Source organism: Colletotrichum navitas (genome assembly GCF_030913465.1).
Source record: "Colletotrichum navitas strain CBS 125086 chromosome Unknown LY79scaffold_92, whole genome shotgun sequence".
Classification (NCBI taxonomy): domain Eukaryota; kingdom Fungi; phylum Ascomycota; class Sordariomycetes; order Glomerellales; family Glomerellaceae; genus Colletotrichum; species Colletotrichum navitas.
The window spans coordinates 129,234-154,571 of NW_026850638.1; the positions used below are offsets into that span (position 1 = coordinate 129,234).

The 25,338-nt window shown below is 53.6% G+C and overlaps 10 protein-coding genes across 10 annotated transcripts; 4 read left to right on the top strand and 6 right to left on the bottom strand.

The window, feature by feature from the left end:
- Positions 1-230: 230 nt before the first annotated feature.
- On the bottom strand, positions 231-1,097 carry LY79DRAFT_525791 (uncharacterized protein; the record flags this gene model as incomplete). The annotated part of the gene is made up of 1 exon (XM_060555770.1): positions 231-1,097. One exon carries the CDS (start codon positions 1,095-1,097, stop codon positions 231-233), a length of 867 nt encoding a protein of 288 aa, XP_060409080.1.
- A 2,261-nt stretch (positions 1,098-3,358) lies between these two features.
- Positions 3,359-4,957, top strand: LY79DRAFT_525801 (SPFH domain/Band 7 family protein; the record flags this gene model as incomplete). Its single annotated transcript, XM_060555772.1, has 1 exon — positions 3,359-4,957. One exon carries the CDS (start codon positions 3,359-3,361, stop codon positions 4,955-4,957), a length of 1,599 nt encoding a protein of 532 aa, XP_060409081.1.
- A 747-nt stretch (positions 4,958-5,704) lies between these two features.
- Positions 5,705-6,963, bottom strand: LY79DRAFT_568604 (uncharacterized protein). Its single transcript, XM_060558976.1, has 3 exons — positions 6,640-6,963; positions 6,169-6,565; positions 5,705-6,094 (listed from the first exon to the last, which is right to left on the bottom strand). Exons 1-3 carry the CDS (start codon positions 6,849-6,851, stop codon positions 5,906-5,908), a joined length of 798 nt encoding a protein of 265 aa, XP_060409082.1. The 5' UTR covers positions 6,852-6,963; the 3' UTR covers positions 5,705-5,905.
- A 366-nt stretch (positions 6,964-7,329) lies between these two features.
- On the top strand, positions 7,330-9,242 carry LY79DRAFT_568607 (uncharacterized protein). Its single transcript, XM_060558977.1, has one exon. The coding sequence runs from the start codon at positions 7,425-7,427 to the stop codon at positions 9,150-9,152; it is 1,728 nt and encodes a 575-aa protein (XP_060409083.1). The 5' UTR covers positions 7,330-7,424; the 3' UTR covers positions 9,153-9,242.
- Positions 9,243-10,906: 1,664 nt separating this feature from the next.
- Positions 10,907-12,584, top strand: LY79DRAFT_673647 (major facilitator superfamily transporter; the record flags this gene model as incomplete). Its single annotated transcript, XM_060564205.1, has 4 exons — positions 10,907-11,088; positions 11,162-11,290; positions 11,352-11,681; positions 11,741-12,584. The coding sequence occupies 4 exons, from the start codon at positions 10,907-10,909 to the stop codon at positions 12,582-12,584; spliced, it is 1,485 nt and encodes a 494-aa protein (XP_060409084.1).
- A 104-nt stretch (positions 12,585-12,688) lies between these two features.
- LY79DRAFT_568615 (heterokaryon incompatibility protein) lies at positions 12,689-14,831 on the bottom strand. The gene is given in 2 exon segments (XM_060558978.1): positions 12,689-13,567; positions 13,579-14,831. 2 exon segments carry the CDS (start codon positions 14,725-14,727, stop codon positions 12,914-12,916), a joined length of 1,803 nt encoding a protein of 600 aa, XP_060409085.1. The 5' UTR covers positions 14,728-14,831; the 3' UTR covers positions 12,689-12,913.
- Positions 14,832-14,847: 16 nt separating this feature from the next.
- On the bottom strand, positions 14,848-17,304 carry LY79DRAFT_568620 (F-box domain-containing protein). The gene is made up of 3 exons (XM_060558979.1): positions 16,385-17,304; positions 15,977-16,281; positions 14,848-15,913 (listed from the first exon to the last, which is right to left on the bottom strand). Exons 1-3 carry the CDS (start codon positions 17,170-17,172, stop codon positions 15,117-15,119), a joined length of 1,890 nt encoding a protein of 629 aa, XP_060409086.1. The 5' UTR covers positions 17,173-17,304; the 3' UTR covers positions 14,848-15,116.
- Positions 17,305-17,729: 425 nt separating this feature from the next.
- Positions 17,730-19,960, top strand: LY79DRAFT_568621 (MFS monocarboxylic acid transporter). Its single transcript, XM_060558980.1, has one exon. The coding sequence runs from the start codon at positions 18,039-18,041 to the stop codon at positions 19,815-19,817; it is 1,779 nt and encodes a 592-aa protein (XP_060409087.1). The 5' UTR covers positions 17,730-18,038; the 3' UTR covers positions 19,818-19,960.
- A 96-nt stretch (positions 19,961-20,056) lies between these two features.
- On the bottom strand, positions 20,057-21,124 carry LY79DRAFT_525726 (uncharacterized protein; the record flags this gene model as incomplete). The annotated part of the gene is made up of 1 exon (XM_060555766.1): positions 20,057-21,124. The coding sequence occupies one exon, from the start codon at positions 21,122-21,124 to the stop codon at positions 20,057-20,059; it is 1,068 nt and encodes a 355-aa protein (XP_060409088.1).
- Positions 21,125-22,749: 1,625 nt separating this feature from the next.
- On the bottom strand, positions 22,750-23,429 carry LY79DRAFT_673652 (uncharacterized protein; the record flags this gene model as incomplete). The annotated part of the gene is made up of 4 exons (XM_060564206.1): positions 22,750-22,772; positions 22,877-22,968; positions 23,033-23,108; positions 23,234-23,429. 4 exons carry the CDS (start codon positions 23,427-23,429, stop codon positions 22,750-22,752), a joined length of 387 nt encoding a protein of 128 aa, XP_060409089.1.
- Between the last annotated feature and the right edge of the window lie 1,909 nt (positions 23,430-25,338).

The following is a 25,338-nucleotide window of genomic DNA, read 5'->3' on the forward strand; positions in this document are numbered from 1 at the left end:
CCTTTGGCATGAAACACATGCATGAACCGATAATTAGCATTGTTTATGCTAAGCCTACAGGCTGGCCCGTTTCCCACTTGCTGCTTGTATAGTCGCAGCAGGTGCGCGGCATACCCTTTATGTACAATAAACCGTCTTGGCGTTCTTTCATCGCTACCTGTCCACCTTGCTTCAACAGCTTTCCCCAGCCACGGAGCGTGCTTATCTCGGACTTCCCCGGCGCAAGCGTCTCAGGTCTCTCGAATCCTCACTCTCACGACGATGCCGTACCCGCGCATGCTCTCCCATATCCCCATCTCGTTTTCCCTGCGAAAGGTGACTTCTTCTGCGCGCACCTTCATGACGACGTCTTCTTCTTGTTTGTTGGGCTGTCGAGGCAGCGGCGAGGCAGACGAGGACGGCGAGGGCGACTGGGTGGCGGACCTGAACATCCCCCACCTAGCCGCCTTCTTCTCCTCTCTCGCCTGTTCCACCACGGCGCTGACGACGACGCGGTCGAGCTTGGGCTCGGGCTGTAATCGCTTTGCGAGACGGCGCGCCAAAGCCTCGTCGTCCCACCACCAGCGCCCCTCCCTGGACGTCGAGGCCGCGACTGTGTCGTCATCCCAGCGGCCCCACTCGTCGAACTTGTAGTCGCGCGACGACGAGCTCGCGACCTCTGTGCTGGCAGACCAAGCGGCGCGTTTACTATCGCTTCGGCCACCTTTCGAGTCCGGGTCCGTTTCCGGCCTCACGCGGGTGACGTGGGCGACTTCCCCCGCCCTCCTGTCGGCGCCCGAGGCGATGCTCCACTCCGGCCCGACTGCGGCGGCGGGCACGAGGTAGAGCTCCGTCAGTGCCGGCGGGTGCGGTGTTGTTCCCAGGCGGGTCAAGAGGGATGTGACGTGTGGTGTCAAGAGCGGGAGGAGGTTTGTGGTTGTGAAGGTATCCCGGACCGCCTGCTGAGATTGCGTTACCCGCAGGAGAGATGACAGGCTGTCGAGGGTCGCAGAGACGGATGAAGCGGGATGAAATGAGGGGGTGGATACGTATGAAGTCGTTGCTTCATTGTAGGATGGAGGCGGCAGGTCGCCGTCCCCGTCCGGATATTTGGACATTTTGGTTGTCCAGAAGAGCTATGTTTACTTGAGGTGTAAGTCAAGTCGGTTGGATATGACCTATCTGGTGATACTAAGTGGGCTGGATGAAGAAAGTCGTTTTTGTGAGGATGACTAAAATTTTGGGGTGATGCACACGGAAGAGTCGTCTGCGCGGGGGAAAAACGCCTTGCGTGCTAATGTCCTCTGGAATGAGGAACTAGCTTTGCCTCAGAGATGGTCAGGTAGGTGATTGGATGAACAATGGACCAGACGTATGCGCTGTCGGTCGACGCCGATAAGAAATGTGTTTACAAGGCTGAATATGAGACTCAGCATGCACGCATCCGTGTATCCGAGGCAAACTTCAATACGGGGGTGGCGGGGGTCGATCGAGTCAAATCAGTCACGAGGATCGCTCATGGTAACATCTTGGCCGAGGTTGGCTCCAAGACCGGGCTGAGGCTGTGACTCGGTTGGGTGGTGTGGTCGATGGCGCTTGGACATGGCGGCCGCGAAGGAGATGATATGATTCCAAGGACAATCGGGGCCGGTAACTCTACCTAGCAGCAAAGGAGGGGCGATGCGCCCGACTAAAGTGCTGTGCCGCGCTGTAGCCTGTGGCTGAATCCTCATTGGAACATGGTGCGCTGGCTGGCGCGAGGAACTGAGATGGCCCCTCTCACAGCTATTCCGCAATAAGTGACCGAATGAGGCCCGCTTTCGGGATCCACGTTGGAATTCGGGACCGGGACCTCGGTCGACGGTTTGAGACGAAGCGCGAAGCTTGACGGCGGGGAATCGACCAAGCTTCTCCGATTGGCTTTACCCCGGAAGAAGAATGTCTGTCTTGGAGATAGCCCCGGATGAAGTCGGAAAGTTAGGTTTCGGTGAAGAGAGAGAGAGTGACAGTGACAGTAGAACATGCATTGGCCTGATACGGTAGTATGTAGAATGCCCGGTGCTCAGCGCCCGAAAGTGGATCGCATCTCGGCGATAGTGGAGGAGAGACGGGGCCGAGCCTCAAGTGTGGTGATGAACAGGCCATATCTATCCGTATTGAAGACTGAGTGAGGCTGTCAAGACCACGGCCTCCCATGCTGGAGTGACATTGACCCGTACCTAATGCGAATCCGATAGAGGCCATAGATGTGTCTGGGCGGCGACCCTTGTGGCGGGCCTCAGACGAACGACCAGCCAGGGATGATGATCTTGGATGATCAAGACCCTTTCGATTGTGATGGGTTTCCCCACATCCGCCACGTGACCGAAATAGGTAAGGCGTCATGCGGGTACGTACATTAGGCAGCCGTTTAAGGAAGCCTTCGAGAAGGATCACATCGCACGGTCCATCTCACCTGACTTTTTTACCACCTTTGGTCCATCATGATTGGGCTGTGTATCGGATCGACTCGAATACCAAAGTACCCAGTACGTACTGCGTATGTCTGCCTTACCTAAACGAGGGTGGTGGCGCCGCTTCCTTCCAGGTACGAATACACGTACTGTATCCGTACCGTACTGCAGTTTACGATTAGGTAGTCAATGCAGGCGGGCAGGTACGAGCGTCAGGTAGAGGCAGAAGCAGACAGGTACCGACTCGACTATATGTACATATCCGTACTCCGTACATCGACTAGAATGCACTGCCCCGCCCCGAATATGTTGCTCATCGACTGATACCTGCACACACACCTACACATTGACACTCATTCCTACAGTCATCGACAGCCTGCGAGGCTAACTCGATAGGCCAACTTCTGATTTTCGTGCCGCGAAAAAGATGCCTCGTCGCAGACTAGCAGCACTTGCCGTTGTGTTGCCGTCGGCAGGCTCGGCTGGGCGTTCCTTCCCTGCCTGCCTACCGCTATGATGAGATGCGCTCGAGTAGTCAAAACAACCACCACGACATTCCTCGTATATATAACACCCGTGTTTCTTCGTTATAACATGTTCTTCTCTCGTCCAAGGAATCAAGATACCCAAAAAAGCACCTTTGCCAAAGGTATCACGCACCAAACATATATATCCACACCATCCAGCCACTCACACTCACTGCTGCAAGTAGCAAGCTCGCCCAAGCCGTCACAAAACCTTCGCCCCCATCAGCTCTCGAGCCATCCGAGTGACCGACTTAGTCTCATCCGCATTTGCATATAACTACACCCAAATCTATTCAACTTTACGTCTCGAGACGATTCTGATTAGCGTTTATCAACTCACCTCACATTTACCCCCCGCCACTTGATACCAGTTAGTTACATCCTCACACAACCGCCGAGATGTCGTACAGAGTCGCTGCCCCCGATGAATACCTCGCCATCACGGGTATGTCCGTGAAGGCCGTCAAGATCACAAAGGCAGCTTGGGTATGGCCCTTCCAGCGCTGCATGCGCTTCAGCGTCCAGCCCCACGACTATGCCATGAACCTTCAGGCCATGACCAAGGAGAAGCTTCAGTTCCTCCTGCCCGTCGTCTTCACCGTCGGCCCGGACGTCAATCAGCGCGGCGCCAACGCCACCCATCAATCCGCCCACTCCGGCCCCTCTAGCCACGACAACGACGACGACCACGTTTCTTCCAACCGCCGCGAGGACCGCGGCGACTCCCTCATGAAGTACGCCATGCTGCTCGCCGACTCGGGCGAGAAGAAGAACGGCACCATGCTCCACCTCGAGAACATCGTCAAGGGCATCATTGAGGGCGAGGTCCGCGTCCTCGTCTCCAGCATGACCATGGAGGAGATCTTCACCGAGCGCGAGGTCTTCAAGCGTCGCATCTTCAAGAACATTCAGTCCGAGCTCGACCAGTTCGGCCTCAAGATCTACAACGCCAATGTCAAGGAGCTCAAGGACGCCCCCAACTCGAACTACTTCGAGTCCCTCTCCCGCAAGGCCCACGAGGGCGCCAGCAATCAGGCCAGGATCGACGTCGCCGAGGCCCAGCTGCGCGGCAACGTTGGCGAGTCCAAGCGTAAGGGTGAGCAGGAGCGCGAGATCGCCAAGATCTACGCCGAGACCGCGGTTCAGAAGACGGAGCGCGACATCGAGCGCGCTACCGCCGAGGCCAACCTCGACACCCGCCAGGCCTCCCTCAGCAAGGACGTCGAGATTGCCCGCGTCGAGGCCCGCCGCGCCCTCGAGTCCAAGGACGAGGACCTCAAGCGAGAGGTTGAGGTCAAGCGTGCCGCCGCCGAGATCGAGCGCCTGCGCGCCACCGACGTCGTCAAGGCCACCATCCAGCGCGAGGCCCGCCAGCAGCACGCCGACGCCGAGGCCTATGCCATCGAAGCCGACGCCAAGGCAAACTTTGAAAAGAGCCAGCGCGAGACCGAGGCCAAGGCCTACAAGATCCAGAAGGACGCCGACGCCCAAACCTCGGCCGAGTTCAACCGCACCACGAAGACAGCCGACGCCAACGCCTACAAGTCCCGTCAGGAAGCCGAGGCCCACCAGTACTCGGCCCAGCTCACCGCCGACGCCGAGCTCGCCATCGCCCTGAAGAGGGCCGAGGGCGTCGCTGCGATGGCGGACGCTTACGCCAAGATGTCCGGCGCCTTCGGCGGGCCCTCCGGTCTGCTGCAGTACCTCATGATCGAAAAGGGCACCTACGTCCAGCTGGCCAAGGCCAATGCCGACGCCATCCGTGGCCTGCAGCCCAAGATCAGCGTCTGGAACACGGGCAGCCAGGCCGGCGGCGAGGGCGCCGCCGGGAATTCTGGGGTCGATACCATGCGCAACGTCTACCAGATGCTGCCGCCCCTGATGACGACCATCAACGAACAGACCGGCATCACCCTCCCCGAGTGGCAGTTTGGCAAGCTCAACGCCGGCATGGAGGCGATGCAGGGCAGCAAGCCAAAGGTCAACGGTAGCCGCTAAGGATGAGAGACACGACCATTTTGACGGACAGAACACACTCTTTTGTCGGAACAATTTCGGGGCAGCATTCGGCGTTGATGACCCTTTGCTTGATTCATGATTTCTCGATGATACCACAGAAGGATTGCCACAGTCGATACCATAGATCTCCTTTGTCTGTACTAGTAGATACCAATTTGACCCTCTGTTGCCTATAATAATCAATTACACTTCAAACAATCCCTAGGGGATGTCTATAACACCTCCAAATATAAGTCGACAGCAGGCGAGAGAGAGACAGATTCACATGGCGATGCAAACAAAGCACTTGATCAAGCTCCACCAGATTTAATGAACCTTCCGACAGCTGGGCTAAAGTGACTTTCAGATATACAATAGTAATATAGGTCTATATCTAGAATCCGTGGAGATAATGCACGCTCAGTGGATTCTGTCCCGCATGATGTAAATCCCATTTGCCGAGATAATAAGCTGAGAACACACCACATTGTTGCAATTAATATAGTAACTACCAAGGAGTCGCTATCCTGTCCCTGGCTCAGATTGTACGGCGAGGAAGATGCAGTTTAGAGACAAGTGTGTAGTTATGCTTCCAGTATGTCATCAATAACTAAGCCTAACGCAACAGATCGCCCATTTACCCCCCGCACCTCTTATCTTTTTGCCGTCCCTATGGATTGTCCGATGGTTTTATGCTGTTAATCTTACACATTTAGAAGTAAAGCCTCACCCAATCAAGGACTCTTATCCAAATCAACCATGTCTAATGTTGTGGTTGCTTTTTTAAACTGAGTATCAGCACTATGTGACAGGTCAGATTCACACGACACTCAAGTTAAACCGACTTGGATCCTTGGATCCCATATTCCTCCTTCTTTTGACTTAATTTGGCAAGCAGTTCGTGGTACACATCTCAACCTTGATGCGATGCAGTAAAGCTGAGCTCTACTACAAAAGCAGGTAGATCAGTACTGGAAAATGCACAACAATCACCCTCCAACCAACACTGCCGTACATGACTGCTGTTCCACCGGAGGTAGCCGTTGTAGCAGTGGCTCCCGGTCCGAAACTGAAAGTACTAGTCGCCTTGTTCTGCGCGGTAGAAGTGTCTGCCGCAGACGTGATGGAACTTGTGTCCTATTATTCGAGAAAGAGAAAAAGAAAAAAAATCAGTTTCCTGCACCTTGATCATGTCCCTAAGATAGAAGCACCTTTGGTTTCTGCAAAACGTTCGTAGCGGCAGCGCAGTGTTGAAACTCCCAAATCTTGCTCGTCGTCGCATCATCCCCCATGCAAGACTGGTGTCCGTCGAGATAGCAGGCGGAGGCGAGGGAGACCAGCGACGCTCGGCACCGGCAGCTCGTGAGCTCCGCCGGCTCGGTGTACGCCGACGAGCACGAGGTGGTGGACTGGCTGAGCTGGGCGCAGCTCTCGGCGGCGCCCTTGCAGCTGTCCACGTCCAGCGTTCTCGTCGCGGCGTGGGCCGCGGGCGTCGTGACGCCTTTCGCCAGGTACGGGCCGCACGCGTCCTGCCACGCGGCGATCTGGTCGTCCGAGTCGCTGTCGAACGCGTTGCTGAGAGCGCATTGCCGGAGCTCGCCCTTGCAGCTGGACGGGGAAGAAAAGAAGAAAAAAAGTTAGCAGACGGAGATCGAGGTTGTGTTTGGAGACGTGATTAGTACCCCACGTAGGCATTCAAGAGCTCCTGGGTGCAGAAGCAGGTGATGGTCTCTTTCTTTGAGAGGTTGCTGCACTTCTTTGTGAAATAATCGACTTTCTCGCAGTTGGGGAATTCTGTGATGTCGCCGATGCAGGTTGGCGGCGTGAAGGCCGCCCCGTAACACAACCGCAAGAGAGCGGCAAGAGTAACGACGAACGGAGCGGAAAGATGCATCTTGTTTCGTGACGGTCGAGTTAGTTGAATCCCGCTACTGGCAGATCTTGCGTCTCCTCGATATTAAATATGACTTGCCCGTCCCCGGTGTCTGCCGGAGCTGACGATAGTAGTCAAGCCACCGCGTCGGGCTTTTGCCCAGCCAGGCGTAGTTCAACCCGGGAGGTTGGCATCTGAACCGTTCCAGACCAATGTGGCTGGGAGCGCTCGACAAGCTATGATGATCTAGAACCTCAAATCAGAGCAACCTTAAAAGAACGCAGGTCCAAGCTAAGTCCACTGCGGCTTGTGACAAGTTTTCAGCTGAGGCTGTGGTTCTGATTTGTCCCGATTGTCTTGTCTGCGTGCCATTGGAGTACGCCTTGGGGGCTGAAGCTAGAGTCAGCTCGCCAGACGGATCACGACAAGTCCCATTCGTTAGTCTGGGGCTGAATAGAAACGTTTTCAGGGGTCCAAATGATTCCAGCCGGGCTAGTACACTTCTTCAAAGGACGTTGCCATCACTTATTATGATTTCTTCTCTTCCGAGTTTCGATGGTTTACTGACAACGACATATTTGCTCTCAATCCAGCATGTCAGGCAAAAGTAAAGGGTCTCCATCCCGTCCCTACGGCTGGCTGGCTACTAGTCTACGATGGCCATCCCTCCTAGGCTTCGTCGTCCTTGACTTCGCCTTCGCCATCACAATCATCGCCTTGACCATCACGTCCTCTCAGAAGAACGGTTTCGTCACGGTCTCAACCCTCAACATAACCGTGACGGATCAGGAAGCTACCATTTTCAACATCTCTTCGGATCTTGGCCTACTCTGGACCTCATTCCCTAGCTTGGTCTTTTCTCTTTTCGGTGCCTACTGGGCGTGGATCGCCGGCGCGATTGCTGAGCGACAGCCGTATGTCGAGTTGCGCAAGGATGGAGGTTCTGAAGCCAGGATGTCAGTCATCGTGGACTATCGCTTCATCAATTCGCTTTGGCGTTGGTACAAGGCCTTTCGAAAGTCACATTTCACAGTCGGCTCGACAGGTCTGCTCTCTGTGTTCCTGACCTACCTTATTGCCCCCCTTGCTGCACGTTTATTCGTAGCACAGACCGTGGCAGTGTCGGTGCCAACGCCGATCGTTTATGCCAAGGACTATAACGCCGATAATATCAACGCTGCCCTGGACTGGCGGCCTGTTCTGGACACCGTTTCGGCGACACTGCTTTACGGGGGCGACAACATCCCCTGGACAGATACCGAGCGTGCTTTCCGCCCGTTCACCGCCGACTCTAGCTCGTCTATCGAATCAGACATGGCGGCAAACACAACGTCATACTCGGCTTACCTCAGCTGCGAGTTGGTCAACGACTACACAATCACATCTAGTGGGGGAATGGTTACAGTATCCGGTAACGACAGGGGTTGTGACTTCCAGCAGAGCTTTCCCGTCGTCAATACGCAGGAGATATACCTGAAGACAACTGTTGACTTTGACTGTTCTGCCGAGGCGCATTACAGTCGCCTGGTCTTTACAGCAGCCAGGTACTCGGAATCGGCGAGCAACAACATCGATAACATCAGCGTCATCTCTTGTGCAACCGGGTACCGCCAAGCGTCAGGGACTTGCAGAGTCACGCCATCCAAGGGCTCTCCGGCCGTGGTCGCTTTCGCCGAAGTAGGTCAGCCGGATACCAGCCGCCCGAAGCTGTGGAGGGTGTTCGAACAGGGCATTCTCGGACCAGTGACGTTCAACCCGCAGGCAAAGTGGACTACGTCAGACATGGGCAACTTGGTGCTGTATCACGCGCAGCGAGCGCAGGCTTCGAATCCGCTTAAACCAGAGGCGCTGATGGAGGCGATCCCCCGGGTTTTCACGGCCATCTACCTGAACGCGGTCGCGATTCATGGCTTCGACTCGCCCCAAAACGTCGAGATGGCCGCCGGGACGGTCTTCGTCCCCACGACACGCCTATTCGTAGTTTATTGGGTTGCCTACATCATCATCGCGTTCTTGGCTGTCGCGCTATGCACCGTCGTCTTTTTGTTCTTCCGCCTCCAAGACGCCCCGTCGATCCTTACCGAGGAGCCTCAGGGGCTGTTGTCGATGGCCGGAATTCTCGGTGGGAGCGAGCTTCTCAGCATCGCCTCGGACATAAGTCAAGAGACGGGGTTTGACGGTGACATAAGGAAAAGGGGCAAGGCAAGGTCGGATGTAAAGGACAGGAAATGGAGAGCGGCGATGAATCCCGAAACGGGGCACTGGGTTGTAAGAACTGTCCGAAACGACGAGGGTGAGCCCACGGAGCATATTCTGGAATGATATCATGTAATGACAAGAGCGGATTCTTTATTGCTATTGCGCGATTGCGTCTTTGATCACGACATATCATAAACTGTTGTTGGGTCCGCGCTTGCCGGCGTTGGTAAATCAACGTAATAATTAAAGTTTGGAAATACCACATCCACTTACTAATAAGTTGCTCTGGTTGACGTCAATGTCAGCTTGAAACTTTGCGAAGATCGACCATGGAGAAACACCTTTTCCATCTTGCTTCCGGATGGCCGAATGCTACTGCAAGTTACTACTTCCGCGTTGCTCACGAGCCCATGGATGTTGCCCTTCCACTGATGCTCCTACCAGATACCAAGTCCGACAGTGAGATCGAGAGACAAAAGAGCCACAACGGTACACGTAAAACGCCCCTCTAAAGGTAGCATAGGTATCCATGCAACATTATAATTACCATAACGCAGTCGAAAGAAAACAGTACACGTAGTAAGTATCACACGTGACACGACGGCAAACCCGGAGGTCACTATATGTAGCTGTCTGATATAATCCTTGGCAACACATCAGCCTTCTATTCCACGACTCAATCCCCAGAAATTAGTATCATGCCCGGTACTCAGCACTGAATAAGGGTTTTCAAAAGCAAACACAACAACGCTGGGGTATCCAAGTGTATATAACTACCCTGGTTCCTGCTGGATTCTCCAATCAAAGTATGACTATAGGCCGAACGGACTCTAGCGTCTGGCGGGCAAGGGTAGAGAACACCAGCCAGGATATGCGATGAAATAAAACACTGTTCAAACCACTATGTTCCTTCGGGAGAGAAAAGAACCACAACACCCGGTCTCCTCACACGCGGGCCGTAAGTGCGGGACATCTAAGGGTTCCGAAATATCAGACTTTTCTTTTATGGGCTGTCCCGCCCACACTTGTGGGGACACCGGCCCGACCGAGACACCTCAGCTCCGCAACCGATTGATGATCTATTTAGACTGTGTCAAAGCCAGCTCGAGATTGAGACTATATTAGGTAATTTTAAACTAAATGTCCGTTTCTCCGTCAAGCAAAGACCAACCTACCTTAACCAGTTCCACTTAAAAATTTCAGCGAAGGAGAAACTCAATGAGTTAGACCTATCAAAACCTCAACACGTGGGGGACTGGGCTATGTAACAGCACGCCCCCCAAAAGTCAGTTTAACTACATCGTCTTGGTTTGAGAGTAGTGGTCAGTCGTGTCCTATACCCTCTGCAAGTATTGAGAGAGAAAAAAACCCCGTTGGCTTGGAAGTTGCTACGACGAATGACCAAGTCCGGCACCGGCTCGTAAAAAACCGCTAAGGGGAGTTGGTTCATCCACGAATTGGAGCCGACCACAGCTTCGGGCCCAGTCTAGACGTCTTAGGTAAAGCCTCGAACATCAATCCAGACTTAGCTCGTATACCCCAGGTGCGTGCTTTCTCCGGCGGGCCCGGTTAGATCGCCCAAGTAAGATCTGCTTGTATAGTGCCCGTTAAGAGACCTGGAAGTCTAAGTTTCTCTTTGACGATGTAACATGCCCCACTGATGGTTTGCAGCTTCGGGTGGCTTTTGAGGGGGAAATGAGATCGTGGGTTCGGGCCCACAGGGTCGAGGCTTTTCCTTAGCATGTTTGGCATTTTCTTTCTTGTTGCTTCCTCATACAAGTATTCGACCTAGAAGCCCATATGCCTCGCATGCCAGAAGGGGCATTATCCCATGCCCAACACAACAAGAAACTACCCTGCGGCAGAGCCTTTTCAAAATGGCTGCTGTTGCTACTTTGGAAGCCCAAGGCCCTCGGCAAAACGACACGGAGTTGAACACTGGTTCTGTGTCGCATGATGAACTGTCTTGGACATCAGACAGTCATGGCCATCCGCGAACCTGGGGACGGGCGAGAAAGACCTACGATACGTGCTGGGTCATCTTTCTCGAGTTTTACACGTATGAAGAAACACCTGCCCTTGTGCCTTGCGCGCTGATGCTGACTCTCACAGGACAACAATAAGCACCGCAGGGGCAAGTCCTCCAACCACATGTCCTCAGCAAAGACTATACTGACTCCCAAGAAGACACCCGTTGCTGCCCACGTACACCGCGACCTCGGCGTCAGCCCAGTTCTGGCGACTTTCCTGTTTGTTTCAACGTACGATGAGCCGGTACTCCTCCCCCCCATGGTGCGGCCGTCTTCTAACATGAAGGACCAGTTATCTTATGGGCCAAGCACTCGGCGGAGTTTTCCTGCCTCCGTGGTCGGAATCCTTCGGCCGGAAGAAACCCTACATCGTCAGCACTGCCATCTACAGCCTAACATGCGTCCTGGTCGCCGCGTGCCCCACCATCCCCGCGATAGTCGTCGGACGCGTTGTGGGCGGGTTCCTCTCCGCTATCCCGGCCATCGTAGCCGCCGGGAGTATTGAGGACTTGTGGGATACCCAAGACCGGGTCTGGTGGGTCTTCTGGTGGGCGGTGTTTGGCAATATCGGACTGCTGGCTGGAGGAGTCATCAGCGACTTGATCATCTCCGCTGCTCACTGGTACAGTTGCCTCTATTTCCCCAGACCATCATCGCAACTTGACTAATAAACCCCTTCAGGACATGGGTTTTCTACACAGCAGCAATCGTCAACGCCTGCATGACCGCTATTCTATTCACAATCAAGGAGTCGCGGCCCTCGGTTGTGTTGGCCAAGACAATTGCCGACAATGAGCGGACAGGCAGCAGTCAGGTCTCCGGAACCAAGCCAAAGAACACCCCCATTCGCGAGAAACTCGACATCGTACGGCCACTGCGATTCCTTTTCACCGAACCGATCGTCTTCCTCGTTTCAGTTGTCAGTGCCATCGCATTTGGTCTGATCTATCTCTTCACGGAAGTATTGCCCCACGTCTACGTCTCCATGGGCCTTAAAAACGGCTGGAAGAACACGCCCTTCCTCGCTCTGGCGTTGGGGATTTTAGCGAGCGGACTCACGCGCATCTACGACGCCCGCACACTTGCCACCCGGTCCGCCAAGGGGTTGCCCATCACCCCGGAGTCGAAGCTCGGCGGCTTTATTATCGGGGCACCCCTTCTGGCCGGCGGCCTTTGGTGCTTTGCGTGGACAATACCGCCGGCAGTGCTGCTTCACTGGGCCGTACCAACGGCGGCCCTCGTGCCCATCGGGTATGCTGTGAACGAATACGACTACGTGCTGGCCGGGTACCTTACGGATTGTTATGAGACGTATACCGCGAGTGCTTTCGCGGCACTGGGGCTCACACGCGCGCTGCTGTGCGCAACTTTCCCGCTGCTTGGTAGCGTTTTGTATCACTCGGTCGATCCTAACAAGGCATCATCCATCTTTGCTGTCCTGGCGACAGTGCTTTGCATAGTGCCCCCTCTATTTCTACGTTACGGACGCTGGCTGAGAAATAGGAGTCCATTTATAGGCATTTAAAAGTTATTGATTTACTACCGTCGCTCTAGGCCCTCATAAGCGGCCCAGCGCAGTTCACCCGGTACATGAATATCACGATACACATAACCCGAAAGGCAGCAATTCTGACCTATGCTATATTTCAATCTCTATACGGTATATACAGAACGTATCAGACCAAACTGTTGTCGTCCCAGTGATTATGAGTGTTTCGTGGAGAACAGTTATTGTTGTCATCATTTCGCTCATCGGAGACTGAAGACAGATGGGCATGACAGAAAAACACCTTTGATGACGCGAAGAGCCTTGTGAAAAGCATTCAAATAGCCCAAGAGCGGATATATCAAGCTCTACAATGACTCCACAGTCCTGAGCGCGGCCGGGAAGTTAGAAACGATGATGTGAGCAGCCTTGGCCACCGTCTTTCGGTCGTTGACCTCAGCCCTGAACTCCGGCCCCAAGGTGGTCGTAATGCTATCCCGCTTCGTCACCCGCTTCCTTTCAGTCGACTGAGCGGAGGCGCTCTTGGTCTCTGCCTTGGAAGGCAGCCGCCAGTTGGCAGCTTCGTCTCTCAGTAACCTCTCTAGATTCCCCTCGTTGAAAGAGTTTTTAGAATCCGCGATACCGTCGAGGTATCTGAACACCCACTTGGTCTTCCTCTCTTCGTTGGCCAGTACCCCGAATAACAAACATAGGGCCCCGTCTTTCTGGCTCAGGGAGTTGCAGTGCAGGCGCACGAGGGCGCCGTGCGCTTCCGTCGCTCGAAAGGTGGCTGACGACGACGACGAGGCGTCGTACGCCAAGATCCGCGGGAGCCTGAACTTCTTCATCGCGATGAACCCGGCCATCGAATCCGTGTACCTCGGGATCGCCTCGACACGGGTGAACACCTCTCCTACCGAGCCCTTGCTGTTGACGATGAGCAACATGATGGCGTACTCCCCGAGATGGAAGCTCGAGTCGTACGGATTGACCTGGACGACGTCGAGGTCTTTCCCGGAGGCCTTGGAGGGACGAATATGTCGTGCACTTCGACCTTGAGGTTCTCCGTCCGCAAGGCGCGATTGTTGGTCCACTGCAACGCGATGGGGCGCGGGAACTCGCGGACAACGCGATATGTGTCCGTGACCCCGGTCTCCTCGAGTGGAATTCCGATGAGATGGCCGTCCTTGGTGGCTGAAGCCAGCACGCCGATGTACTGCGGCGGGCGGAAGCCGAAATTCGAGATACGGATGTCGGTCGGGCGGATCAGCGTGAGCTGTATCGAGAGCCCGAAGTTGGTCATGGAGTACGGCACCGGCCTGTTCGTGGCGTCGTTGGCGGGCTGGTACCCTTGGCCGTTCTTGAAGTTCCGCGGCGAGGGAGCCAGCATGCTGACCCAGGAGCCCGGGTCGTTCTCGGCCCACGACCAGGCGAAGAGGGACTGGTCCGTCGAGGTCTTGAGGATCTCCTCCTGCAGCCTCGTGAAGGCCTTTGCGCCTTCGCCGTAGAGGAGCGGCATGTTGATGTCGAAGATGCCGAGCATGCAGTAGGCTAGGTCCTCAACCCGCGTGGTCCGCCGGCAGGACAGCCAGGACATGCGCTCAGCGACGCTCGCGGCGAAGAGGAGCTTCCTGTTCCTTCTGTGGAGGTACTGGCAATCGATGTTTGTGATGCTCTGAATGGCGTCCGCGAGCGACCTGCGGTTTCCTAAGAGGTTCCACTCCGCGGAAAAGAAAAGGACCTCTCGCGGCGCCAGGAGTTCCTGGAGCGTCCAGCCGCGAGCGAACCACCGACTCCGAGATAGGGTCTGATGTTGCTTGCTTGGGTCGTAGTCACTCAGCAACCCTTCAGGGTGTTCAATATCTGACAGGTAGGCGTAGCACTTGACAGAGCACTCGTACCAAGCGAACATGGAGTTAATCGCCTCCGAGAGCTCGGCGGAGCTGTCCTTATTGATGCAGCATGTGTCAATCCACAGGTAATCCAGCCCATCGCGGAGAGCCTGCGCCCTGGCGAGCTCGATCTTCTGAAATCCCTGCTTCTCTCTCGCTAATGGAAGATCCATCCAATCTTGGAAGGTGACTTCCCCGGCGCTCCATGTGTGTGATACGATGGCATACCGAGGCACGTCGTCACCGTAAAATTCGTCCAAAAATAGCGTATTGGTGTTGATGAGGCGCATAGTGAACGCCGCAATGGCATCTCATTCTATGATGGATTGATTGCACCTGAAGTCTATCCGAGGTCGTCCTCTAGTCAGACGACCTAGGTGTTGTACGAGCGGGGGTAATTAACTGAAGAAGAGGAAGAGAGAATCATGTATTGACTATCCGTACCAATCTTTAGCTTATGGGTCTTGGCAGATCACCGGCTGGCGCCAGCTGCGAGATCCTCGGCAAGCTTGTTACCTCGACCCTCAGAGGATCGCGGCTTTTTATCCATTCCACGCACCGCCTTTATGCAGTCTTGATTTGACGAAGGCAATTCAGGGGACAGTCCAGGCTGCTCGGGGCTGCCTCGCCTGTGAGTTGGTGTCTTACTTGTAGTCATGAGTTCCACCATATCATCGATCTAGTGGCGGCATACCGGTACAAGGCAGCCTTGAACGGGGCAACCCGTGTCCTGAGTCGTAAGTCGTAACCGCCACGCAGATCCATGATTGCGTACCCAGGGCTTTTCTCTCAGTCCAAAGTCTCCATGATTCCACACAACATACCCGTTTTTGGAGATTGCAACCAAGAAATCATCGTCCACTGCAATACCTCGGCAACCGTCCGATAGCAAATATGAGGTATCCTCCTCCTCGGTAAACCAAGGCGAATCTTCGTTGATGACCTGTGTTGATGATTTGTCGGCGATGCAGAGTGATCTGACGCCGGACATTTCGACTCCGGTCTTCCAAAACCAGGGCGTACCGGTTGCCTCCATGGTGGTATGGTTTTGTATGTAGTATATGACATCGTTCCAAACGACACCACCCTCACGCTCAGGCAACAAGCCTGACGGATTATCCCAAAGTGGCCGGCGCATGCCTTTGAGCTCCTGAGTAGTGCATGAGAATGTCTCGTTGATGGTGTTGAAGTTGATTCGACTAAGAATCATGTTTGGTGGTGTTTGTGCAGACTTTGCACAAGGGGCCCCGGAGTCGAGGATGTCGTAAGGAGGGTCCTCGAAATATACGCCAAGGCTGCAAAGTCCATAAGCATTTACCGGCTGGCAATGAACTGGGTGATCAAGTTCAGATCGGGTGATCAGACTAGTTTCGTAGCTGAGTGTCTGTACGTGCTTTGTGTCATTGAACTTTTGAACGACGATGACGAGCCTTTGAGGTTCAGCACGCTCGTAGGCTCGTATATACGACTGAGAAGCTTTTCAACTCATATACATGTTAGCCCAGAATCTCACAAAGTTAGTACACTAAGAATGCTTACTCTTCACGAGGAAGCCATGCACGAGGTAGAAAACGCTGCTTTTGGTCGGATGGCAAACCAAGAGCATCTTGCGGGACCCATCTAGCGTTGCATGGTCCAAGGCGGCGTATAGTGGGGTTTTGCGCATATCGGGCATCTTGAGTTCGATGAGGCCGCGTTCCCAACGCCAGACATGGTCTTTTACATCGTCTCTGAAAGCAACTATCAAAGTCTCTTTGTGGAGATGAATCCCGTCCTTGACCCTGTACATGCGGGATGGGAGGACAACCCGCCGGTACTGATTCTTCTCGAGGTGGTAAACAATCCTAAGTTGATTAGCATTAAGGACTAAATTGACACGGCAATCCAAAGACGCACAAGACCTACTGAGAAAAATAAAACAGAAACATGCAAGTTGGAATGACTTACAGTGATCTTTCTGTTCTAGCGTTGGCAAGAACCAGGAGCTTGTTCGACAGCGCTGACACGACGAAGTCTTTTTCGCCCCTAACGACTAGATCTGGGGGTGACACCAGAGTCCTGGTCATTCTGCGGATGTCGTCAATGAAGAAGCTATAAGGGTCCCATTGCCATGCAATCTTCCCATCGCAGTAAGCGTAACTATAAGGAGCAACAGGCCCTGCTGGAGCGGCCTTGTACTTGGCATGTTCAAGAGCACGATCGTCAAGTTTCAGTGCAGTGCAGTCAAGCAGGGAAGAGCCCGACGTGTCGATATGGAGAGACGATATGTATTTTCCTTGTCTACGAGCAGCGGCCTTTGCGGCAAGGGGCTGGAGCAGTGACCAGGGCGATATGTCGGGATGCGACTCAACAAGACCGGCAAAGTGGGCTCGTGCAACGTCGCTGGCAACCATGTCGGCCGTCCACGCCCTGCGCCATCCTTTGGAGACGTTTGTGCAGTTGAGGACATCTTGATAATCAAGGCTGGCGGATATTGTGGCGACTATCTCTTCGGGAAGGCCGGGTAGATCTGCAAACTTGATGGCCGTCTTCCGAATCAAGGATCTCAGGTATAGCAGTTCCCATGGTGAAATGGATTCGACAAGATTTCGCAGGTTAGCTTGTCTCAAGGAAATATCGGGTGATCCATCGTCGTTGGTTAGCTGTGAGTAACACTCGGCGATGAGGTGCTCGTTTACATCTGGGCTGCTTTGTCTTCTTTCCTTGGCTGTTCGGCCCCCGTCGGACGACGTCATCGTGTAGGCGGAATCGTGAGCCGCGAATGGCTGGAGACACGATTAGGAAATCAGATGATGAAGACTGGACATCAAGAAGTCGCGAAGTCGCGTTGGGTCTACATCTGCATATCTGCACACGTGACAAACGGTTATGCAATTGGGCGATACGCCGTACATACTCACCGAGGAAGGAAGCTGATGTCATTAAGGTGAGCCTGCTTATGTCATCAGGGTGAAGAAACGTCAGTAACGGAAGGTGGGCCACGGGCTACGACTCGACTCTTTGACTGACCTCCGATCTCGCTTATTTCCGCTCGGTTGATCCCAGTAAAACGGCGCTGCCAACCTCCCTGAGCTCTCTCGGCAACACCCACTGCTCAGCGTCATGTTCGCCATTAGCTCTGTGCCTGGCGCGCTGTGTCAGTCCTAACCACCAGCCGGACAGCACAGTCTAGCAGACTTTCAAACAGCCTAGCGATGGGTCCCCACCTTCCTCGGCCGTTGCTTGCGAGCACGACATTATTAGGTGACAGAGGCGACCAGCTGACGTGCGAAATCGTGACTTGACTCTTGCTACCTGCATACACTACTGCCGCGTCTCCTGTCTCTCCTCTCCCAGTTAGTCTCCACTGCCCTCCATCCAGCTGCTGCTGCTCCCGTCCACGACATGCCCAGTCTCGCCCTTTTCTAGCCTTTTGAGCATTCCCATGATTCTCTGCTTTAATCCTGCGGCGGGAATGACCTGCGACCATCTTGTTTCTTTCGTCTAATTCGCCTCTCTTGCCTCCTCGTCTCACTCACCACCGGCCCGCGGCGCAATCTCCGAACCTCCAATCGCATTCCATCCATTCCGAACCCGCAGCTTCCGTGTTGAAGCCTTCGCCATGGCGCGAGCCTCGAGCCCGCCTACTCTCTCCGGCGACCGGACTGTCGTTGCGACACCTCACGACGATGACGATGCATCCTCCACCATCAGCCGTTTCAGCTCACGATCCTCCCTCGATTCCGAAAGACCTTTGAGGCGGACGCGCCAAAGCCGCCGTGCCGCCAATACCCTACGAGCCATCTCCTTCGTCGCCGCCCTGGTCTCCGCCCTCTGCGCCGGCTCAATCACCGTCTTTTCCATGTACGGTCACATCTTCCAGGAGCGCCTGCATTATACCCAGTTCCAAGTCAACGGGCTGGCCATCAGCAGCTCCATCGCCCTCTACCTGCCCGTCTCCCTCCTCGGTTACATCTGCGACCGCGTCGGCACCCCGCCCCTTTCCCTTCTGGCCGCTATACTGTTTAGCGGCGGCTACGCCGTGGCTGCAGGGACATATCGGAAGCTTGAGGCGGAGAACCTGGGCGGCCTACGTGATTATGCTGGAAAGCGTATTGCTGGCGGCGCCGATTGGACCTACCCGCTGATGATCTTCGCCTTTGTCTGTGTTGGCGTCGGGACCTGCTCCATGTACCTTGCCGCCGTTGCGACGTGCGCAAAGAACTTTGGCAAGGGAAAACATCGTGGACTGGCCCTCGCTGTGCCCATTGCTGCCTTCGGGTTGAGCGGCATGTGGCTGAGCCAGCTTGGTAGCCATGTCTTCTACGAGCGTCTACCCGATGGCTCCGTCGGAGACCTCGATGTCTTCCGCTTCTTCGTCTTCCTCTCCATTCTTCTGCTGGTTGTCGGCGTCGTCGGCACTTTCACGCTAAAGATCGTCGATGAAGAGGACATCATTGAGGAGGCCGCTGAGGAGCTCGAGCGGAGCGGCCTTCTGGAACGCAGCACCTCCTTCCTTAGCGCTCGCGACCTCGAGCGTAGTAGGACATACGGCTCGATCGCCCGAATTGGCGACCAAGAAGACGGCGGGCTGCATGGGCCGGCCGAAGACGACGCCAAACTTATGAAAAAGATGGTGCTCAACGCCGAGACGCGGAGCTTCCTTACCGACAAGACCATGTGGTGCTTCGCAATTGGTTTCCTGTTGATGATTGGCCCTGGAGAGGCCTTTATCAGCAACCTCGGCACGGTAATTGGGACCCTGTATCCGCCCACCATGCGCTACGCCGGACATCCGACCTCGGCCGCGACCCACGTTTCCATTGTCGGGATAGCGAGCACGGTCGCTCGTCTGGCCACGGGGACTTTGACGGACCTTCTCGCGCCCTCGCCGCAGACGCAGCACCTGCAGGTTTCCTCGACGCCACCCTTCCTCCGCGGCAGGCCTGCCATCTCCCGCGTTGCCTTCCTTCTCTTCTTTGCCATTCTCCTGTCCCTGGGCCTAGTCGCCTTGGCCTCCGGCCTCATCCAGGAACACGGCGAACGTTTCTGGATCGTTTCGAGCTTGATCGGCACCGGTTACGGTGCCGTCTTCAGCCTGACGCCGATCATCATCACTGTCATTTGGGGCGTCGAGAACTTTGCGACCAACTGGGGAATCGTCGCCATGTTCCCCGCCCTGGGGTCAACCTTTTGGGGCCTCGTCTACTCAGCCGTGTACCAGTCGGGCGCGGAGAACTCGCCACAGCGCGAAGGCGCCGGAGACGTCTTCTGCTACGGCAAGCAGTGCTACGCACCGACTTTCTGGGCCATGGCCATCACTGTATGGGTGGCATGCGGCATGATCCTCTTCGCCTGGAAGGGCAAGGGGGGGTGGGCGCAGCGCGGCATCGTCATTTGAGGCATACAGGACATTATCTCCCAATACATTAGCTGCATCATACACATCGGCGTTTGGTCAAAGTCACTGGGTCGGGTTAGGCGTAACATATCTATCAGCATGCATTTCATTGGGTATATATCGCATACATAAAATCATGAATAATTCCGGGCCGGTTCTGTTTTTTCCTCCCGTGACATAAAACAAGAAACGCACGCACGCAACAAAAACGCTGCTCCGTCTTGCACTATTTGCCTCGATCACAACAGCAGAATAGTCAGCACGGTCGTCAATCCCATGACGAAGCCAGCCATCGCGGGGACGCCCGTCCTCGTACCCGAGTTCCTCGCGTCGAATTCGCTCATCGTCTTCATGCAGATCCACTGTGAGTAGAGCAGCTTGTCGAACAGCACGCTCATGACGGGGGTGTAGCCGTTGAGCCCGCCCGTCGGCCTGGTCGTGCTCCCCTCGCTGTCGAGGACGAGCTCGACATCAGCGAGCTTGAGCAAGTTGTACGACGGGGGCAGGGTTGGGTGGCAGCTATCGTCGTCGTCGTCGTCGCCGTCGCCGCCGTCGCCGCCTGCAGCCTGCGCCACCAGCTCGGTGGGGGCGTCGGGCCCGATAATCTCGGCGCCGGTGATGTTGACGGCGCCGGCGATGAGGTTGCAGCGGAAGTTCCTATCGCGGCGGGTGCGGTCCTCGAGGTACATGGCCATCTCCTGGCAGCGGGGCAGGGTCTCGTTCCCGGCGTAGTCGGCGCGGAAGTCGTCGACGTAGCCGGTGATCTCGTCCATGCACGACTGCTGCAGCCAGGGGCTGCAGTCGGTGGTGTCGAGATCGGGGACCTCGTGGGCAATGGGCAGGGTCTGGAAGAGGTGCTGGAAGATGAGGGCGCAACCCTTGGGGTAGCGGTCTGAGGCGAGGTCGAGGCCGGCGGGGGCGCCTAGGTAGTAGGACTGGGTATAGATCTGCTTCTTCATCCAGCCACCGCTGGAAGAGGAGGAACCGCCGCCGCCGCCGCCCTGGGCGCTGCCGGCGCCAGCGCCGGATTGGGCGACGGTGGCTACGGTGAGGGATAGCTTACGAATGTCGGCCGTGTCGCTGTCGTCGAGAGGGATATCGATGACTTCAGGCGCGATGCCGACGCGGCGGAGGACGGAGCCGCCGAGGGTGCAGTTAGACTCGCCGACGAGGTCGTCGACGGCGCCGGCCGGGCAGGAGATGTCGGCGCAGCCCCTCAGTGAGACCTCGGTGAGTATGGGGACCGTCGCCAGGGCGGGCCCCGTGAGGAGGGAGGACCCCATGAGACTCAGGGAGACTAGCCTCATGGCCCTTCTTTTGGTATCGAGTTTGAGGGGGGTCTTTTTCTCCCCCCTTCCTCGGAGAGAGGGGAACCAGAGAGGGCCAAGGAACCAAGAAACCCAGAACCACGGCCACGCCCGACCGGGGAAGCGTTCACGACGTTCCCGGTGCGCGCGGGCTGCGTATCCGGTGCCGGATTTCCGGGCTCTGGAAGGTGGACGGGGGGGGAGAGGGTTGGCACACGGCAGTACGGCACCGTCGGGTGAGGCTCTCCGGGCTAGGCGCCGCGCCGGTTGGGGTGTGGGCTTTATTGTTTGAGCGGGAAGAGCGCTCACTGGAGGAGGCTTGGGGGCCGGGGGTGAACTCTTGGGACCATGGGACGGGAATATGCTTGAGGATGGAGCTTTGAAGGCGAGGTATACGTGCTAGGGAGTTTTAGATATCGCCAACCTGCCTGGCGCCGGCATCTTTCTTTTTCTTGACTTTCTTCAAGGTTGGGACGGGCAAGTTCGTTTTTTCTTTGGGGGATGAGAAAATTTTGGGGGGGCGGGGTGTACATACACGCTCTCATACACACACACAGGGAGAGAGAGATAGAGACAGAGAGAGAGCGAGAGAGCGAGCGAGCGAGAGACAGGGCACTGGGCAGAAGAAAGATGGGCGGTGTCAGGCCCCAGGAGAGGGTCGCGTGGTGCGAATTGATAGGTGCTACAATGGGGCTTTCTCCTTGGCATTGGCCTTGGCACCCTCACCGATTTGTGGCGCCGAGCTCGTCAAATGTGCGTCACTATGTGGTCTCCGGCTCCGCCAGGTTTCCGCCAAAGGACTCTCTGAAGGAGGAAGCTTTCGTAGTGGAGTGAGGTTTACAAAGGACCGTGTCAAAACGGTCTGAGGGGAGAGTTGCAAAGGACAACGTCAGATCTGAGCTTATGACATTCGCGGCGAATGCAATCACGGAAGAAGAAAACATGAATGTAAAGTTCAGCTGACGGAAGTGTGTGTGTGTGTGCTGAGTAACGGGAGCTAGAAGTAATTACAGTATGTCATTGGATGACTAGGTAAAGGGGGTAGGGGGCCGGGGGCTTACACCCCGAATGCTAAAGCCGAACAAGCTTACTCGAGCTCCTGTGCATAGTCAGATCTGCAACGCAACGTCAAGTATTCATTCAATTAAACTCTATTCGGTAGATTCCAGAATCGCCAATCAACCGAGTTGTGTACAGGTCCCCCCGGGAAACGAGAATTGTATCGGCTCTTCGTTTCTTCGCTCCCGGTTACCATATCTACTGTTTGGCCGCTATGTCCAGACCCTTGCCCTGATCGAGTGGCTGCACAATGGTTCACTGAAGGCAGAGTAGAAGAGAGCACTCTTCCGAAGGTGTACCTGCAGGGATTGTATTCGCGTAACTAAATGGTTATGTATAGAATGTTAAGTTATCACCAAACCAAATTCAAGTCTCAATAAGTCGTCCCCTTCCCCCTTCCTCTCGCTTCCCTGCGAGTGCAGGTATGACATTACTACTATCCTCGGGCAGCCACTTTTTCCAGTTGCGTATGACCGGCGAACCAGGAAGCAAGTTGCAACGTCTTCCAGGTGATCGTTTGTTGTCAGAACCTGGAACAGAGCGTATGAAGCGCTGTCGAAGATGACTTAGTTGCATCGGTACGAGCTCGCTAATGAGAAAAAGCCGCGGCAGTTAGTCTCAAGGCCGAAACTTCAAGGCTTGATACTTCCCCAATCAAGCCTGCGGTGAATTTCATGGATCAAATGTACGTACCCCTGTCGTTGAAGTTCCAGTTGGAGTCGGCCAGGTTGAAAATACCGGGACTGACAATCCCGCCGATGGAGGCGCCGGTGCACCCGTTGTTCCTGTTTGCGAACGATATGTCAGCTTCTTCTCATGCGTGTGCGCAACTCTGCACGGTAAACCTACTCCCAGATGGTGCAAGTCGTTCCCTGGTCGGGGCCAAGCGAGGTGACGATGTCGTTCCAGCCGTTCTGGAGGTTGTCTGCGATGTAAGGCCCCATGTTAGCGTTACTGCCCATTGATCCTTATGAACCGGCGGATCATCATCGCAGGATCACAGCCCGGGACAGAATCCCAGAGGGTATCGGGTTTTGGAAGAAGGCTTACAGCACTGGCCAGTGTTCGACTGCAAGTTCTCGCAGCGGCCAGAAAAGTTGGCATCGGCGCAGATGTAAAGATGCGTGATGGCCTGAAGCGAGACCTCTGCGGGGTTGCCGACGGGAACGTTGGAGGGCTCGTCCCGGGAGATGACACCAGCAAAGGCGGCCCCGGCCAGAGTGAGGATCGTGAGAAGGAACTGCATTGTAGATTTTCGGGTCTGTAGAAGAGACTGCAATGATTGATCGGTGGCAGTGGTGCAGTTAAGTCAAAGCACCCACTTTTCGCCCACCCCTGCATTTCGCCCACCCAAAAATGAAGCCATCACAACCACCACCACTTTATTTAATTAACTATCTATAACCTCTTAATGCCACAATAATACAGCTTTTAGCCTCACTAGGTATATCTAATGCGCTAGATTCATCTAGCGTACTTTTAACCTCACTAGCCTTAAGCTAGGCTTACTGTACCTCTTTAATTATTGTAAACTTTATGTTTAGATCTAGAGTAATAGCCTTCCTCTTCTAACTAACAGTATTATTAACATTAGCCTAGAGAAGCTCTATTTAATACTAGGTAGTAGCTAACTATAAGGACTACTATTAGAAGCCTTTTTTAACCTTTCTAAATAGCTAGCGTTATATAGTAATAGTTTACTCTAGTTAGTCTAGTTAGCTAAATAAATATAGTTAATCTCTAAGGTCTTTTACTTTCCTTAGCGTAGACTACTTAACTATAGATAAAGCAGATGCCTAATCCTCTATATCCTAGGCATTATAGGCTTCTTTTGCCCTCTTGTTAAGCAGTGTTAATAGTGCTATTAATAATAATATTACCTTTTAGACTAGATGCCTACTTATTAAGGGCTTTACTATAGCAATAGGCTATAACCTAGTGTATTTCTAGCTACTCTTAATATTACTAGTAGTTAATTTAGCCTAGTAAGCCTTCTAATAATATAATATAAAGTTTCTTTTACTAATAATAGTTAAATTATTCTACTATATAAGGTAACTAAGCTTTTTTTAATAAGCTACCTTTATAAGACTAAAGACTACTTAATTAAAGGGCTAAAGGATATAGGAGGTATATAGTAGCAAGAATAAAAGATAGACGTTATTTATATAGTATAACTATATAAAGTCTATTATTATATAGCTCCTATGCCTATCTAAGATAAGTAGTCTAGCCTAATTAGGTTAAGAGGGCTTAGTCTATAGTAAGAAGACTTTTTCTAGCTATTTAATAGTAGTAGTATTAGTAGTCTATTTATTATCTATTACTATAAATTACTACCTATTATATAGGCCTAGATCTAGAGGGAACTACTACTACTAAACACTTTTGCCCTTATATATAACTAAGGGATAAATAGGAATACCTTTAGTAGATATACACTTAATAATAGATACCTAGGCTTATAATCTAGGCTACTTCTTCTTTACTGCCTTTGTTATAGCCCTACCTAGCACTAGCCTATTATCTCCTTTACCCTTAAGGATACTAGTCTTATCTATATTATATTTATTAGCTAGTTTAATAGCAGTAATATAAGGTATAGCAAGATATTTAAACTAGTCCCTAATAACCTTAGTAAATACCTTATTAATATGCCTTAAATTAATAAAGTAACTTCTCTAGACCTTAATAGATAGGTTTCTTTACTTAAATCTATCTACCTATCACTTACCTAGAGGTTAGGTATCCCCTATAGCCTTAAGGATACGCTAGGCTAGTTCTTTGACTTATTAATAGGTTAGTAGTAGCCCTAAGTCAGCTTAGGTAGTTATCTAGGCAGCTAGGCTGGCCTCCTGACTAGAAGAGAGCCTCTAGAGGTCTTCAAATACATCTGCCCTCTGTTAAGTGCCTTGCATACGGCATCAAATCGTTAATCGTAGTACACCCCATCGCTAGGAGGCAACCCAAGTAGATACACTATTTTAAACGTTAGAAATTGCGCCAGCAAGCTTAAACTCAGTATACTAGGCCATTAGGTATAAGAGAAGATATCCTAAAAAAATAAAGTAATTTAGAGAAAAATAGAAAATGTTGTAATAGTTAGAAGTTAGAGGTTATCTAGAAAGTAGGTGGCTAGGCAGCATTTTTGGGTA

What these genes read in the sequence shown, in the direction of transcription:
- LY79DRAFT_568615 (XM_060558978.1), bottom strand. Translation starts at nt 14,727, where the DNA reads ATGCGCCTCATCAACACCAATACGCTATTTTTGGACGAATTTTACGGT.
- LY79DRAFT_568604 (XM_060558976.1), bottom strand. Translation starts at nt 6,851, where the DNA reads ATGCATCTTTCCGCTCCGTTCGTCGTTACTCTTGCCGCTCTCTTGCGG. An exon ending in CTCTTGAATGCCTACGTGGG is followed by an intron (nt 6,566 to 6,639) that starts GTACTAATCACG and finishes TTCCCCGTCCAG; the next exon opens with CTGCAAGGGCGAGCTCCGGC. An exon ending in ACGTTTTGCAGAAACCAAAG is followed by an intron (nt 6,095 to 6,168) that starts GTGCTTCTATCT and finishes CTCGAATAATAG; the next exon opens with GACACAAGTTCCATCACGTC.
- LY79DRAFT_568621 (XM_060558980.1), top strand. Translation starts at nt 18,039, where the DNA reads ATGGCGCGAGCCTCGAGCCCGCCTACTCTCTCCGGCGACCGGACTGTC.
- LY79DRAFT_568607 (XM_060558977.1), top strand. Translation starts at nt 7,425, where the DNA reads ATGTCAGGCAAAAGTAAAGGGTCTCCATCCCGTCCCTACGGCTGGCTG.
- LY79DRAFT_568620 (XM_060558979.1), bottom strand. Translation starts at nt 17,172, where the DNA reads ATGACGTCGTCCGACGGGGGCCGAACAGCCAAGGAAAGAAGACAAAGC. An exon ending in GCTAGAACAGAAAGATCACT is followed by an intron (nt 16,282 to 16,384) that starts GTAAGTCATTCC and finishes TAATCAACTTAG; the next exon opens with GATTGTTTACCACCTCGAGA. An exon ending in GCATGGCTTCCTCGTGAAGA is followed by an intron (nt 15,914 to 15,976) that starts GTAAGCATTCTT and finishes TGAGTTGAAAAG; the next exon opens with CTTCTCAGTCGTATATACGA.